This window comes from Phycodurus eques, chromosome 20, assembly GCF_024500275.1.
Source record: "Phycodurus eques isolate BA_2022a chromosome 20, UOR_Pequ_1.1, whole genome shotgun sequence".
Classification (NCBI taxonomy): Eukaryota; Metazoa; Chordata; class Actinopteri; order Syngnathiformes; family Syngnathidae; genus Phycodurus; species Phycodurus eques.
Window position 1 is genome coordinate 11,244,807 of NC_084544.1, and position 16,086 is coordinate 11,260,892.

Consider the following 16,086-nt stretch of genomic DNA (forward strand, 5'->3'; position numbering starts at 1 on the left):
GTATTATCTTTTCAAATGTTTTATTATCGTTACTACTATATTTAGCCGTGGCTGGGCTGTGCAATGGGCTTGCAGTGGGGACATATCCAACTTTATCCACCTTTTAATGCCACCGGTATCACGTCGCAATTCCAGAAACCATCAATACTTTTGTTAGATGACAGTGTAAAAATGCAGTGAACAAAGTGTTGCCTTCCCTTTGTGTTTGTGTCAGTCAGTGATGTCGCATGACTTAAACAGCCTCCGCCACTTGAGTCGGAGTCCACAGAGGCCGAGCAGGATGACACGACACTGTGAATATTTGCCGTGGGGCTTCCACCATGTCCTTCCTCCTCCTCCTCCTCCTCCTCTTGGGAGCAAACAAGTCCTGTTCTCATTCACTGCCTCAAACAAGGTCAAATATATTCCAGGACGAGGCCTGGGAAACCGGTCCGACAAAACACAGTACTTTATGGTGCTTCTATTCATTTATTTTTCATCTGGACTCGATAAGGACTCGAGCGCAAGTATCATGCCGACGGGGCTTGTTGCAGTGAAGGTCATAAATGGTGATCAAGCAGGAAGTGGCAGGATGTTCATGTCACCACATGACAACCACACATTTGAGATAATGAAGAAATAACACAGACCTAAGGGGAGGTCATGTGTTCACATTTGCACCACTTGAAACCTTTTTTTTTTTTTTTTTAATCATTTGGATGGCTTTTACTCTTTGCAAATAATCTTTTCAAGATGAACCGGTGGATTTTACACATGATCATGGTACATTGACATCATGACATCATGATTATAAAAGCACGATTGGAACAGGGGTGCTGAACTGTAAATGTTTATACGCTTCACTGAGGTAATTGTAAGAGTCAGTTGGCATGGGAGCGCTATTTTAGGGACGCAAAGTGGGAGGAGCTCAGTCAACTGTATGACAAATATGGAGGTTAAACTATATAGTTCAATACATGAACTTCTTTAGAATGACACTTTCAATAAACAATTGAAGCCAACAGCTTTTCTAATACATTATTTTAATAAAAAGATGGGTAGTTATTTGTGGCTTTTTACAAACAAATGTGACTAGTAAATCCTAAAAAGTTATATTGCTGCAAATAAGAGGAAGGTGTCCCTCTGCGTGGCTTCTATAGCTAATCTACTCTCTTTAAAATATGAACATGCAAATCTTCTAAGATACTATTATTGTATTCCAAAGCTGCCAAATACATTTGTCAATGAGGCATGAAAACATTGCAATACAACGAATTTGGTCTGTCGAGCAGCAATATGCTCTCATGAGAAGTTAGTCTGACATTTTTACAAAAACGTATGGTATATTTAGACTATTTCCAGCTTCACGTGACACACACAAAGAACAAACAAGCCAAATAAAATCACAATTATGACAGACATGCTATGCTTTAGATTTTTTTAAAGCTTTTTCTCCACCTCGAAAACTGTACTATTACAGTGAATCGCTTTTTGAAGACTACAACTAAATTCTCATGTGAACACACTACCGGATGTTATTCAAGATGACTAAACACTTTAATTTAAAGGTTTACATATACCTAATGCATATTTTATCCATGAAACATGGTGTGCAAATTATTAGAAAAAAAAAAAAATCATAGTCCAACAGGATTATTTTTGCTGATTTTATACAAAACAATAACCCCATTGTGGCTACAGGAGTTGGATAAGCTTGGAGTGAACTGGTGCATTTGCAGTGTTCGTGTGCACTGCTGAGGTTTTGAAAGTTTTGTGGCTCAGTCAGTCGTCGTTGTTGCAGTCCGTACACAGAATCTGGTCCCGGTCCGGGAAGAACCCGGAGCCGACCAATGACACGGAGCATCGGGAGCACTTGAAGCAGGGCTGGTGCCACTGTCGCTCCTCGAAAGAAACGTATTTGCCATCTCCGAACCCTGGGACACATATGCATAGCTTGACGGATGATTCAGATTTCATTGGGGGTGGCTCATCTCTTGCATGTGAGCTACAGTACAGTAAATGTTTACCAATGCTAATATACAGGGTGTTTGGAAAGACACTGTTCTCATATTCTTATCAGAATATATTACATTCTTATTCTTATCTTATGATAACTACAAAATACAAAAGTAAAGGATATGTGACATTCAGCCAACAAACAAAATCCCTAGCAATCAGCATGAGTATTTGCGAGATCTTTACTGACCTGTGATGGCCGTGTTGCAGCCGGCACATTTTTTGGCATAGAGGCTGCTGAAGCACTTGACACAGTAAGGTTTCTCCCCCTCCGAGGTGAAAGGTTGGCCAGCCAGAGGTGTTTTGCAGCCCGTGCAGAGGAAGCACTCTTTGTGCCACACCTCGTCCCTGTAGGTCACTCCTCCTTTAGTCAGAGGCTGCAGGTCGAAGAACAAAAACACATTTCAATACATCAAGTGACCTGATGAATTTCTGAAGTTGACCCAGTTCAAATGAGGGATTTATGATTTTTTTTCCCTTTATTATTATGCTCAATGTAACCCCACAAGGGGAAAATATTGGATGCCACGCAAAAAAAAGGACTAATATTAATTTCACTCAAAAAAAATGTAACATCAGAGATGTTGCTTTTAGTTTACCTTTCCAACTTTGTGTGCCATTAAACTAACAAGACTACCAAACCATAATCTTTTTTTAGTCGAGATTGTCAACTAACTCACGCATATTTACTAGTACTAAAGTGTCCTTTAGTATTTGTTTAACATTACAACAAAGAAAAATAGACTGATTTGTGCAGATTTTGTTTGTTTGTTTGAATGTCATTATCTATCTATCTATCTATCTATCTATCTATCGACAGTATATATATATATATATATATATATAATTTTAAAACTGCTAATATTGGACAATTAAATTGGCTGGCCGATTAATCGGTCAGGCCCTAATATTTACATATGTCATGTCGTAGTGTGTTTGTTTTTTTTCTCTGCATCTCCTTTTATTAAATTTGGTGACATTTATCCAGCAATTTCTAATTTAATTGTGTTTGTTCTTGGCGCTGCAGCTCTTATACTAGATCGCAAAATAAATTATGATGACGTAACTTGTAGGTGGTTCGCATATGTCATGGGAATGTTCGGCAAGCAATCTATTCTGTCATTTAGCCAATGAGGAAGTTTTGTGAAAATGAAAATTGAAATCTAAAGACGCTTAGCTCCAATCAGTTGCCATTCTTCGAGTAAAATGTGATTTTGGAGAGAAAGGCTGCATTGAATGCAAGAAGGAATCGTGTTTAGCACATCTGCCTCACAGTTCGGGGAACAGTGTTCAAATCTCAGTGGAGTTTGCATATTCTCCCTGTGCAAGTGTGAATGGTTGTTTGTCTATATGTGATTGACTGGTGGGCACTCCAAGGTGTACCTTGCCTTTCACCCAAAGTCAGCTGGGATAGGTTCCCGCTTAACTGGGGCCCGAATAAAAAAACAATTGCTGTAGAATATGGATGGATGAGTCCAAAAATGATGTTACTTTGCAGCTACCGGAAAATGCGTAACATCATAGTGCGGACGGTAGTGTGTCATGACAAGCACTGCATGTGAGGCCACGTTCACCTTGTTGCAGTGGCTGCACCGAGGAGCGAGCCTGCCCTCATAGCACGGCACACAGTAGTAATTGTTTTTGTCTGGGATGAAGGCCTCGCCGCCGATGGGCTTTTCGCAGCCGTGGCACACAAAACAGTCCTCGTGCCACGTGGAGCCGTCATACTCCAAGATCTTTGATCCTGGCAAAGAGAAACAAAGATGTAGAAAAGTGTGAAAGAGTAGAAGAGATGACGGTAGGAAATGTTTGCGATTGTTACTGATGATTGTTATCACCTGCAGCTCATATGAGGCGTTGAAATTTGCGATTGTTCAACATGATGGTTGAACCAGCTCTGCATTTCCACCGTGATTGTCTGACAACAATTTACACTTCCTGATAAGTATTTAACAATAGAATGTTCGAGCAGTGATTCCCAACCAGCTGCCCATCGGGTCTGGCGCAGGAAATTCGCCAATTTCACTTCATTGTTCCGAAAATTATTATTCATTTAATACAAATAAAGTATTCTTGTTCATCTATCTATTCCAGTGACATATAGTGACAGGCAGAACAATTAAATGCTCTTCTACTTAGATGGCAGAAGGTACAATTAACCTGTGTAACCACCTGTTGCCATTTATAGAACAGAAGAAGTCCCGGCTTAGTACATCAGCTATGTGTTCAATTGAACAGGTTAAGTGAATTTGTGAGTAAATTGAGAGAAGAGAATCAACATTTCAGTTTACATACGCTTTCTGACATTTGTTGTTTGGTGGTGTGATTTATCTCGTTTTGAAATGCGAGGGGCAGTCAAAAACCAATGAGTCATATATATATATATATATATATATATATATATATAAACCCAAAAAGTGGAGATTTCATCGCTACGTTTCAGTATCGTTAAGTTATTGCAGCTTAACATTGTACAAGTATTTGGATGAATGGGTATTGAAGAAAAGAGTATATTTAGCCAAGGAGCTGTGCTCTCATAACATTCAAGTAGCTAACAGCCTTTGAAGAACTCAACTGATCAACACCAAGTGTCCATCAATGAACAAGGACATGTATGTCCAGCCTCGTTAAATTAACCAGTTTTTTTTTTTTTTTTTTTTTTTTTTTTTTTTTACAGCTTGCTTAATTAACTTGTTTGTCATCCGAGAAGTACTGAACCCTAACTCATCTTTTAAAGGTCCAAAGAGGAGGTAATCTGATGGTGCCAAATCACGTGAATACGAGGGACGGGTTATGGTTGTCCAGTCAAAGGAACTGATGACTTCACGAGCTGCTTTGCTTGCAGTGGAAGACACTCTAAACAGTTTTTCACCTTTGATCCTGGACACCCACTCTTTGACTGTGCTGTCGGCTATTGCAGCTTCCCCATGCACATTTTGCAACCTTTTGAAAATGTTTGGTGGTTGTTCAGTCACAGCTCTCTGCTTCTGATGGGCATCCGTCATTTTCAAAATGGCAGGAAGAGGACAGTGTTAAACTTTTTTTTAAAAACTAAACCTTCAAACAAGTATTTAAACTGCAAACCGTGAAACATTCAGAAAAAATAAAATTATCAGTTGGTTAATTTAAATTGTCTGACTGACCCTCGTATGTGTCTTGTGTATAATATCTTTGCTTCGTCTCCCTTACTGGCCATTATCTTTAGCAATTTGCGGGACCTGAATTACAGTCCAAAGCTGAGTTTTTTAACATTAAAAAGGTCAGCAGCTTTGAAGGAGATTCCAGGCTGAATAGAAACCACTTATTTAAGTTACAAAGTTAGAATGTTCTTCACACACACCACAAGATAGGAAAACTTTCCAGTAATCCGACACCACCGCAACAGCAACAGCATGAAACCACCGCTGCAATCATTTTGTCACATCTAACCTATCAACCCTTGAATGAAGACTTAGCCCCTATATCTCTGAGACCCTTTTTTTTTTTTTTTTTTGTTTCCCCCCCCCCCCCATAAGTGCAACTTGGTGGCTCAGTTCCAAGGTTGGTGTGTGAGCTCAGTGATAGAGGAGTAGTAGGGCAAAATAAAGAAATCCATCTCACCAGGCATAACTTTCTTGTCGCACACCACGCACTTGGAGGAGAATTCATTGCTGTAACACTCGCTGCACACTAGAGCGTCTTCCTGACTGGTGAAGGGCTCGTCGGCCAGAGAGCGGTCGCAGCGCATGCAGCGGAAGCAGTGATCGTGGTAGTATCTGCTGTTATAGAAGAGCTCCTGGAGGAGGAAGACGAGGAAGACGGAAGGGACAGGCTGACCAGTTTTGTGTGGTAAAACGTTCACAACTATCGATTTATGCATATATAAAATCACTAAATTGATATGCTGTAATGGACATTTACAAAAACAGACGTGATCAGATAATAATGTATTTGTGTTTAGATTTGGTGAAGCAGCATGTGACAAATCCTCCTTTCTTGTGCATGGTGCACTTTGCTGTCTTTGTCTGTTGTTTGCCCTTTTCTTTAACTGTAAACAAATTATAGCATGATCACTGGTTATTGATTAAACACGAAAAAGGTTTTATTGATTCCAGCTATAGCCTTAAAATGGCACCGTGCATATAGTAAATCAATGGTTAACACACACCTCAGTGTCCCTGTAATGTTGGGTTAGGATGTGACTGATTCAAACGAGACCGTTTTGTAAATGATATCATCATGATGAAAGTCACCCTCAGTCATAACATATTACTCACTTGCATTGACTGATGCTGGCACTCAAACCATCTGCGCTCAACTGGGACTTAATACGAGCACAGTATGTTTTCTTCTTAATGTGCTGCCTCTTTCCTCATCGTTGTCACCCACGGGATTAGGTTTCCTCTTTTTTTTTTTTGGCAGCATGGTGATCTAGTGGTTAACCCATCGGCCTCACAGGCAGAAGACCCCTGTTCAAATCTCTGTTGCAGCATCTCAATGTGGAGTTTATATTTTCCGCCTGCGCATGTGTGGGTTTTCTCCAGGTATACCGGTTTCCTTCCACATTCCAAAAGCATGCTTATTAGGTGAATTAGGTGGCTCTAAATTGCCTACAGGTGTGAATGGCTGTTCCCCTGTATGTGCCGTGTGATTAACTGGTGACCAGTCCAGAATGAATCCTGCCTCTTTCCCAAAGTCAGCTGGGATACACCACAACCCAAATGAGGACAAGCGGTCAAGAAAATGGATGGATGTTTCTCTGTTTTGTTCTTGAACAGCTGCTCGTGCTCCAGTTCAACAGCAGTTCATATTGGCCTTGTGATAAATGGGCGCATTGAACAGCGGACAAAAAAAAAAAAAAAAAACGTGTTTTACAGGCGTGGGCTTTCACAAAAACAACTAGAGAGGGGTGAGGGATGGTCGCTGCTACGTCTTGTGAGCAGTCTAGAGGGCCAAAATAAGCAGCGGCGACATTTACTGTTGCTCCCCTCACAGGGAGCTCATGATTCACAGGATACTCGTGGCCTTCGTGACATCTGTGGGTGTTTTCTTCAAGACTTGAGGTTTCTTTTTATATGGAACCAAGAGGAGATGCTGGCAAGCGGTTGGAAGGAACACGTAAAGTGTACACTTGTATTTACAAGAATTTTGCACTGTACTGGGTGTTTTTAGGCCACGAAAAAAAAAAGCGCTTCAATTTAACAGACAATTGGCTTGAACGTACGACCTTCTGCCCGTATTAGTCCGTGAAATCGAGACACCGCTGTATGTCTTTGCATAATCCCGGTAAGACACGAACAGCGTTGACAATATAAAAAGTAGGCTTACTTTAGCATTGTGAGTGATTATTTCTTTACATTCCTGGCAGGTATTGGCATACAAGCGGTCATAGCACGGGACGCAGTGGGGGTTGTCGTCCACCTGGATGTACTTGCGTCCATACAGGGACTCGCAGCAGTTCTTGCAGTCGAACCGATCGCTCATGATGTCAAGCTGACCTCCTGCGAACAAAGAATTCACAGTTTAGCAAACACGGTCGGTAACAAAAGGCAAAAGGAGGACGAGGGAGTTGGTCAAACACTGAGAGACAGAAGGAAAGCAAAGCAAAGGAAGGGAAGGGAAGGGAAACAGCTGAAGTTTTCAGATACGTGGATGTGAATTTATCAACAAAGGCTGGGAGAGATACTGTAGAAGCAACATTTCTCAGTGAAATTAAAGTTTAACACAGGACGCATTTATGGTTAAATATTGTTCAATATCACACCCAACCCACGAAAGCACGTATGGTAAGCCATAAAGGAATTCCGAATAGGCTGATTCCCTGTGAATCAGTACTTTGGTCCATTACCTAACCTATCACTATCCCTCCCTCTCATTCTTGTGAAAACCTCCTGGGGCGTCTTGGCATTGACACACAGCAACCAAACAATATTCATTATCAGAAGCTGAAATGAAACATTGTTCTCTATGTTTTAAAATTATTTAGGACATGTTGTTGTTAGGCTATGTTTAAAGAGTAATACCAAATCCAGCCAACACAATATTGTTATATATATATATATATATATATATATATATATATACTTATTTATTTTTAATTCCAAAGTAGTTTCACATGTTAATAGCGTTAATGCATTATGTTCTGGAAGTCTAATAGTTTGTAGATAGATATTAACATTGTTAGCCCCCTTTAGCCAGACAGCAGCCTTTTAGCCTCAACCGCTAACATCGCGAATGTTGGTTTAACATCTGCTTGCGCTGCTATATGTAGGCTATGCTATAGCACAGGGGTCAACCTCAAGGCCCGGGGGCCAAATCCAGCCGGCCGCATCATTTAATGTGGCCCGCGAAATCAAATCATGGTTCTTGATAAAATACCATCCATCCATCCATTTTCTGAGCCGCTTCTCCTCACGAGGGTCGCGGGCGTGCTGGAGCCTATCCCAGCTGTCATCGGGCAGGAGGCGGGGCACACCCTGAACGGGTTGCCAGCCAATCGCAGGGCACATAGAAACAAACAACCATTCGCACTCACATTCACACCTACGGGCAATTTAGAGTCTCCAATTAATGCATGTTTTTGGGATGTGGGAGGAAACCGGAGTGCCCGGAGAAAACCCACGCAGGCACGGGGAGAACATGCAAACTCCACACAGGCGGGGCCGGGGATTGAACCCGGGTCCTCAGAACTGTGAGGCTGACGCTCTAACCAGTCGGCCACCGTGCCGCTGATAAAATACCAAAATTGCTCATTCTTTTCACCTTTAATAATATTGACAATTGGAAGTTTTTTTTCGTTACCAGTTTCCCTTTTAGACTCAACTGAATAATAGTTGAATAGTTTTCATTAGCTTCTGACTACAAAACTAGTGATCCATCAATTTGTTTTATACTTGTAATATTATAAATTTACAGTATATGGTTACAGTAACAGTCATAACGGCCCCCGGCGGGAAACCAATAACGACGATATGGCCCGCGCCAAAGAAAAGTTTGACACCCCTGCCCTGGAGCAATAGTTTATCCACCCGCCGGCTGACTTTTGACCTCATTGAGCAGTCTCTGCTCTATTCACAACTTCAATAGTTTGGGCTTTTATTGGCTTTCAATCAGCCAATTACTGATGATTTAGGGTGGTCATTTTAAATGAGTTCATATGTTTGTGTAATAGACAGTGTTACATCAGTTACTGTATTCGGACACCTGCCGCCGTTTTTTTTTTAATCTTCTTTCACTTTTCTCCAAAATGTTACAAATATCCTAATTTGGGCTTGGTCGTCTTTCTGTAACAACATAAAAGAGGAGGTGGCCTCAACAAAGAGCAGCTGAAAAACCAAAAGGCTCTGAAATGTCCCTCGGGGAACAAGGAATGAACCGAGACACCCCTTATTGCCTCAGTGCAGGACTTGCGTCGAAACAATGACGTGACCCAGAGCGCACGAACTACCAAAGGCCTCTTGTATTTTTCTATAAATACATTTTGTGGCTTGTGATGAGGGCTGTCAGAAATTATGATCATTCATGAAAACGTTTCCTGCTCCAGAATGCTGACCTTTCTGCTATGGAAAGAACTCATCTTTTACATCTAGTTTACATTCCGCGTGTCTGCACAGCCATCAAATCCAGTAAGGAATGATGCAACTATTTTGGATAAACAGACACAAAAAGATAAACACAGTTTCATCGTGGGCCTGTCTTCAGAAGATGCTGGAACCAGGCTGGATCAGTCGAGAAGACACTTCCTTAACCTTTTGGCATGTTAGCACTGGGAGTTAAGACGTCCCTCCCCGCTAATAACAACAATGCTTCTTCCTCTTGCTGGTTCAAAAAACATTCTTAGGAAAACCCAAGTAGTCAAGTCAAAACATCCCATCCTATGTCTGTTTTGTGTCACGCAGCTTTGTGGGGGAGAAAACCAGTCCGACTTCCCTCTGAAAATGTCTAAAAATGTCCATTTTGTATTCACGTAGATGCTTGGTGGCTGGGATCGATGCCACAACATAACAATGGCTTTCCTTCCTGACAGTCGACCCCCCCCCCCCCCCGTCATGTTTCGTGTCCTAAGCCACAACAGATGCAAACATATTGTGCGGGCTGCAGCTGTTGTCTTTCATTTTTCCCCCCGTTGTCCATCCCAAACAGTTCTTATGAGATTGATGCTATATTTTTCATTTTGTCTATATACCAACCCCTTTCTATGATGTCACATAATCCTTTTGTGAGTCAATGATGTGGTATCAGCATGATGCTCACGGGTTGAATGTGGATGGGAAGATAGAACAAAGGGATGGTCGAATCTCTATGAATGTTCTGAACGTTTGCTGTGATACCATCGTTACGTTGAGCCAATCTGTGCCGCTCGGAGGAGTCGCCACAGTGATTTGTCTCAACTTCCCTGAGCTGAAGTCCTTTTGCCAGCAAACTAGCTGGGACTTGCCCCAGCTAAGTAGTGCACACCATTTGGCTTCAGAATTGCTTCATGATGAATCAACAATCACTTGCACACAATTGACAGAATTCTGACAAACCAACCTTCAGAAATCAACCCCCAGTTCCAATACTGAAGTCTTTTTGGTCCTAAATGTGTCTCTTCTTTTTTCTTTCTATTAATGCCAGATTGATGAATCACTTTCCAAGAAGTTTGTTGCATGACTGACACAAACATGGCTGGAATTGTCACACCCCTTCTATATATAGAGGTGTGACTTCTTGTTCTAGAAACAGAAGTGTGCACTTCTCAGGTCTCCCGGACAAATACTTGTCATCCATCTCTCTCGTGGATGCCTGCCGTGACTATTTAAGCCTTGCACTTCACCTTGATGCACTGTGAGATTTAACATTAAGAGTCTGTTTGGCTCCTCGTGCTTTGTAGCAAGAGCCAAATGGCAACAATCTCCCAGGACCAGCCACTGAGAATCCTGCCTAATGTCCCTTCATGGCTTGCCGCTGTCGTTTCGCCTGACAGCACGGTGACAGCTTCGTTACGAGCGCAGCCAGGAACTCCACGAGCCCCGCATGCTCTGCTGGGGCGACTGTTTAGTTTCCCATTGGAGGAATTCAGACAATGCTGTCTCGCATAATAAAGTGGAAAGTCACTTTGTTGGTTAGTTTGTCTGGTAGTAGGAGCATGCAAAATCTTGATAACAGACTTCCATTCAACATCCATTTTCTACAACCGCTTAGCCGGTTCTGGGTTGCAGGGAGCTGGAGCCTGTCCTAGCTAGCTCAGGGCAAAAGGCAGACTACCTAAACCCTGGACTGGTTGCCAGGTGATCACAGGGAGCACATAGAGACAGACAACCATTCACACTCACATTTGTATATGTGACTTTCTGTCAGGCGAATGAAGCACTACACCACCAGTGACCTCCAGAAAGATCCTTAACCCTGAATGTTGAAACAAAACTTAAATTAGTACCTCACAAGCTGGACCCATTTGGGTGTAAATGGTGCATTTTATATTCAGTTGTAATTATTTGCATCTGCATGGTGCTGGTATATGACCACATTATTGTTGTACAGTTCTTTTCGTGGAAAATATCAGCAGCAAATCTCAGAACATTTTCCAACTTGGCTGCACATTATTATGATATGCTTGGAAGAGTGGTACGAGAACAAAACGTGGACAGAAACACAGAGCTCTTTTCTTGTCTATGGTAACAATCAGCGCTTTCTTTTTTTAATGTAACGCCCGCCAAATGACCCAGCGCGGTACAGTCAGTGACAAAGTGGGTTTATAATTACCTCCCCACCTTTAAACCGTTTATTCCCACTGGAATAGATTTGGGGGGTTTTAACGGCTTTCTCCTGCTCAGCGGAGTTCAAGTATTGTTTGGCTCCCGACTTCCACACCCTTGACTTTTGGGGGGGTGAAAGAGAATATGGATGGAGGAGCGCACACAATGGTGGCGACCCGGAGAGGAACGATGCCTGCAGCTCTGGAGGAAAAGCGGCACCCTCGGCTTTGCATAGCGTTAACGGTAAAAGCAGAGCAACAAAGCTGCCCTGTTACAGCCGTCAGATGACTGCGCCACAATTGTAATTTAACAGATAGTGTTGAAAGTCACAGCAGTGGCATGAGTTGTGAATCTTTGTGACTGGATATTAATAATCTGTCATAAAAAGTGCTTTTTAAGATTGAGAAGATATTTGGTTATATAGGGAACCCTGAAGATTAGCGTGCCAACACTCACAGGTCACAACATTAGGTACACTAATCAGATCCAATACAATAGGTGCTTTTACAAAGATTGTGTACCTAATGAAGTGATGGCGAAGTGGTAAGCGTGAAGGGATGTTCTGGTGAATCATTCAGAAGTCATCATCTGCTCGTTTTATGTGGAATTATGCAAACAATACAAATTGAAATGCTGACTGAAGACAAATAAAAATAAACACGTTTCCCATCTACTGTCCTCTGACAGTGTACTTTAAGTCTTGGGTGTTAGTTGTAACAAGTGTTTGTTATCAGGATGACGTTGCCTGGCGTAGCAGTTGGCTGCTTGATTCGTTTGTCTTTCATCTGGAGCTCAGTTTTGCGTTGCAGAGCGTTCTGAGTCAAGAGGTCTTTCGTCTATAAATGGTTATGGCAAAAGGCAAAACGTCAAACCTGCACAAGAGGGAGGTTATGTAAGATGCATTACGAATATGTTTTTACAGTTTGGGGAGTACCATTTTTTTTTTCATTTTGTTCCAGAGAGTTGAAGGAGAGCATTTATACCTTTAATCACTCGAACTTGAGCTATGAGGTCACCTGTCTCGTTCCTGTAATCTACATCAAGCAAAGTCGAGGGCAATAAAAAGGATTTTCCCTAACGGCCAACAATTACCTACAGCCGAAAATCCCAATATCCTTAACGTCCAATTTGTAATTTTCATGACAATTATGCCTCCAAAGTTGTACAAGTAAGATATCTCATAAGCTCAGGATTTAGTATGTGTGATTTGCTTTTTATTGGCCTTTGTGGCTTTCTATGATACAACTTGCAAGGTGCTTTTAGAGAACCTGAGAAGGGAGGAACGAAGGAGACGAATGTACTCACACAAAAAGAGTACAGGTTTAATGTCACAGTAGTTTTGTCTGGGTCGTGACTTGTTGTCAAAGTTAAATTTGAGGGTTTTGTTGTTTCTAGTTTAATATTTACACTTGTAAGAGAGCTACAAATGCTTAAAAAGGCCACTTCAACCAATGCCTGTACAGAGAAGAAAGGATTTATGATAGCGAGTCACAACAGTTTGACTTGAAAAGCGATTGATTGAATTCTCATTCTTTCCTATGGGAAATATAGTAAAGTGACTGACAAGTGAGTAATACTCTATTAAGTGAATGATGCCGGCCTCCATTTTCATGGCTGTTTCCACTTGCTGCACTAAGCAAATCTGTTTCTGCCATATTTCATATTTCACCGTCAGCAAGAAAAGAAATACTCTATTAGCATTAAAACTGCTCCTATGACCTGGACAGGATAGTGATGGCTCCTCTCCACTGAATATGCATGTGCACAGTCTCAACTTTCGCACAATGTAAGAATTTCAGAGGAACGTGACTGTGGTCAAAACGTGGCAAAATTGTGCGGTTCTGGGAAGCGAGAGGGGGAAAAAAAACAACATTTTCTTCTATTCCATCCTCTGCTTTATGTAAAGAGAAACTGTGCGAAACAAATAACAAAAGCCCCACGCACCCCATGCAACCCCCCCCAAAAAAACTCTTCAGAGAGAGATTTGGATTGTGTGCAGGAGTTTCACCCAAATGGCACAGCAACAAGATCCTGGTGTGCTGCTGATGGAAATGATGAGCTCGATGGAGGGTTTTCTTAAGGGAAGGGGAGGGGGCATCTAGTGTAAGAGACATGACATCACTTTAACTCACAAGTATGAATGAGCGCTCAACATGTAGCAGGCCAGTTTCAAAATAGAGAAATAAATGACGTTTATCTTGTGAAAGTGAGCAAGATAAAGCAGATGATTATTTCCTCTTGAGTCTCCCCATCAAGATTCTCTTTAATCTTATAGGGAAAAAAAAAAAAAAAGCACTTATTTGTCGTACATTTTCGCCCATTTAGCCCTTCAACCCCCTCAGACCATTTTTGTATTCTAAAGAAAGAACATCCTCTCGGGTACATCGTGGATTGGAAGAGTTACATATTTGACTTATAAATTCACTGGAGGGGGGGGGGGGGGTGATTGGCTTTGATCTATTTGCTGCAAATGGATTATAGAGATTTCGGAAAGAGAAAAAATATTATTGAACACACAATTAGGAATAATGGTGTTAAAAAAATAAAAAATAAAAACACCCAAATGCCCCCTACTCACTCACTTGCACTGTAACCTTTAGGTATGTAATATACAATACCTCTTTACCAGTTTAAAAGCAAGTTATGTAAAGATTTAGAATTCCAGTCAGTTTATTCGAATTTAAATTGGGAAAATGTATATTCATTCATTTTAAGTAGTGACCCGTGATTGAATAACTTTTCTTTTTTTTTTTTCATGTAAGCTTTATTTTGCCAGGAAAACCTCATTGAGATTAAAAAATAAATAAAGTATTTTACCAGAGTGTCCTTCCTGGTCAGCGTGAGTGTTTAAGAATTCATACACGCTGCTAATACAATGTAAGCGTGTGGCCACACAAATGTTTCTTAAGTATGATCAATAAATAAATGAGTAAACGTGTTGGACTTACCTTTCTGTGCGCATCAGAAGGGTGCAGATCGTCTCTCAGCCGGGATCTTCTCCACTTTGTCCACGCGTTGCAAAAATGCCAAATAACGACGATGCAGCGTGTGGGCTCACTGGCGCAGGTTTTGCACACTGACTTGAAACGGGCGCATCTGATGCGTGAAAACGCAAAGCATTCTCTCAAAGCCCCGCCCCTTTCCTCCCTCTGGGCGACTTCTTGCACTCTTTTTTGGGGGGGAGGGGGGACTTTGACGGAAGTTCCCACTACTAGAAGGCAGTCTATCTGTGGCAGTGAGTGTGTATTTAGATAATTAGACGTACAGAGAGTAAAGGCTCGTGAAAAGCAGCTGGCTCCCACCCAACTGCCACTTAAGTGCTTGTTTACTATAATCATGCCAAATGGGAGTTGTGGTAGCATTCCATAATAATTACCCAAGCTTAAGTCCCTCTGCTTACAGTCATATCGGTTGAAGCTTTTGATTTTATTTTTTTTAATTTTAATTTTTCTATTTGTTTTTAAAAGATACACGATTGTGGGCTTATGTCGGTTAATGGATGGAGCCGATTATTCTTTCTCGTTCATTAAATGAGCACGTGGAGACGCACAAGGCATCTTGGGATTTCTTTACAAGGACAACAGGTGGACTGCTGCAAACAAACTTGGGATTTCATTTGAGCGTTCAGGTGTACACGTTGAACTATGCTGCCACCTTCTGGCCACACCTGCAATTGACTTAACATTCTCTAAACAGTACAGATACGTTCATATATAATAGGTACGTCTCAGTAAATTACAATATGGTAGAAAAGTTCATACATTTTAGTACTCATACATTATGTAGATGAATCAAAAGCTTGGGAATTTTTTGCCCCCAAATTCCTGCCTAATTTCTATATTAAAAGTTATTTTCATTTGTGTTGATAATGTATTTGTGTAAACAGTACAGTGTATACTGTACTGTTTAGTACAAACCCCAATTCCACTGACAGTGGTATGTGTGTGTATGTATGGCCATGTCCCAGCTGTTTTTCAAACATGCTGCAGGCATCACATTCAAAATGAGTCAATATTTGCAAAACAAAATAAACAAACATCAGTTTGATCATTAAATCTTGTCTTTGTATTCAATTGGATACAGGTTGAAAAGGATTTGCAAATCATTGCATTGTTTTTATTTACATTTTATAAAATGTCCAAATGTCATTGAAATTGGGGTTTGTATATTGCAGGTTTATAAAACATTTAATTTTAAGCTTCTTAGCCATTTTAACATGCAAGTTGCAAAGTTGCCTGGAGAATTTGAGGCAATGGTCTCAGAAAATTATCAAAAGTTTTTACATCATTTAATATATGTACAATTTTGGTTTGAAATTATTTTTGCAATGACCACTGCCATGACATTATTTTATCATGCTTACTAATAATAAAGA

General features: G+C 41.0%; 1 protein-coding gene across 2 annotated transcripts; it reads right to left on the bottom strand.

Annotated features, from left to right (window-relative positions):
- Positions 1-662: 662 nt before the first annotated feature.
- LOC133396009 (four and a half LIM domains protein 3-like) lies at positions 663-14,791 on the bottom strand. 2 transcript variants are annotated; one of them, XM_061665397.1, is made up of 7 exons: positions 14,660-14,791; positions 11,289-11,361; positions 7,303-7,475; positions 5,596-5,770; positions 3,570-3,739; positions 2,186-2,372; positions 663-1,913 (listed from the first exon to the last, which is right to left on the bottom strand). In XM_061665397.1, exons 3-7 carry the CDS (start codon positions 7,456-7,458, stop codon positions 1,762-1,764), a joined length of 840 nt encoding a protein of 279 aa, XP_061521381.1. In that variant the 5' UTR covers positions 7,459-7,475; positions 11,289-11,361; positions 14,660-14,791; the 3' UTR covers positions 663-1,761. The 2 variants fall into 2 exon arrangements, with proteins under 2 accessions (XP_061521381.1, XP_061521380.1); XM_061665396.1 differs by lacking the exon at positions 11,289-11,361.
- Positions 14,792-16,086: the final 1,295 nt, after the last annotated feature.